Source organism: Poecilia reticulata, unplaced genomic scaffold (genome assembly GCF_000633615.1).
Source record: "Poecilia reticulata strain Guanapo unplaced genomic scaffold, Guppy_female_1.0+MT scaffold_181, whole genome shotgun sequence".
NCBI lineage: Eukaryota > Metazoa > Chordata > Actinopteri > Cyprinodontiformes > Poeciliidae > Poecilia > Poecilia reticulata.
This window is the reverse complement of record NW_007615018.1, coordinates 846323-847441: the sequence shown is the minus strand read 5'-3', so window position 1 is coordinate 847441 and position 1119 is coordinate 846323. Positions and strand designations below refer to the sequence as shown.

The 1119-nt window shown below is 58.2% G+C and overlaps 1 protein-coding gene across 1 annotated transcript in view; it reads left to right on the top strand.

Annotated features, from left to right (window-relative positions):
- The window catches only part of herc1 (HECT and RLD domain containing E3 ubiquitin protein ligase family member 1), a 55939-nt gene that overhangs the window by 33227 nt on the left and 21593 nt on the right, over positions 1-1119 (top strand). The window contains exons 47-49 of the mRNA XM_017303094.1: positions 1-203; positions 548-600; positions 682-1115. The exon at positions 1-203 is cut by the window's left edge and continues 22 nt beyond it. Of these exons, the coding sequence (XP_017158583.1) occupies positions 1-203; positions 548-600; positions 682-1115 (690 nt within the window). The remainder of the gene's footprint in view (positions 204-547; positions 601-681; positions 1116-1119) is intronic.

The window sequence follows — 1119 nt, the reverse complement described above, 5'->3', positions numbered from 1 at the left end:
AACTTCAACCAGCACATGAAGAAGAGCCACCCCGGCTGCGGGCGCAGCGCCAACCGACAGGGTTACCGTAGCAACGGCTCCTACGTGGACGGCTGGTTCGGCGGGGAGTGCGGCAGCGGGAACCCGTACTACCTGCTGTGTGGCGGCTGCAGGGACAAATACCTGGCCATCAAGAGCAAAGCCAGAGTCCCTGCTGCAGAGAGGTCAGCTTCCTGTGGGCGGGGCCTGTCCTCACCTGTCCTCACCTGTCCTCACCTGTCCTTGTCTTTGTCTCTTGGTCTCTTTTTTTTTTGTCTTATTTGTATCTTTAACTTTTTCGCTTTTTGTTTGTCCTTCGTTTCCATCAGAAAACTTTTATATGACGTAACATCCAGAGTTTTATCTTCAGGTGGTTTTAAACACCTGCAGGATTCTTTCTTCTGCAGAATCAGAGATACGACTGGTCCGGTCCGGTCGGGTCCGGTCCGGTCCGGTCTGATTTTAGYCKCAGAAGAGGTTTTATTCCTGGTTCTGTTCTGGACGTTGACCCGGTTGTTTCTGCGTCCAGGTACAAAGGCCAGGCGCCGGACCTGCTGGGGAAGCAGGACAGCGTGTACGAAGGTGAGCCTCAGCGATGCGTCCCGCCTGGGGAGTCCAGCGGCGGTCTGACCCGGTCCTGGTTCTGGTTCTGTCCCGCTGCAGAGGACTGGGACATGCTGGACGTGGACGAAGACGAGAAGCTGACGGGGGAGGAGGAGTTTGAGCTGCTGTCTGGCCCGCTGGGCCTGAGCGAGCGCCGCGTCGTCCCCGAACCCGTCCAGTTCCCCGACAGCGACCCGCTGGGAGCCTCGGTCGCCATGGTGACAGCCACCAACAGCATGGAGGAGACTCTGCTGCAGATAGGTAACGGCCGCGGCGACCTGAGCAGGTGTCAGTCTCAACGGGTTTCGCCGGTCCGATGTTTCGCCGGTCCGATGTTTCGCCCAGCAGATGTTTCGCCCAGCAGATGTTTCGCCGGTCCGATGTTTCGCCCAGCAGATGTTTTGCCGCTCCGATGTTTCGCCCAGCAGATGTTTCGCCGGTCTGATGTTTCGCCGGTCCGATGTTTCGCCGGTCCGATGTTTCGCCCAGCAGATGTTT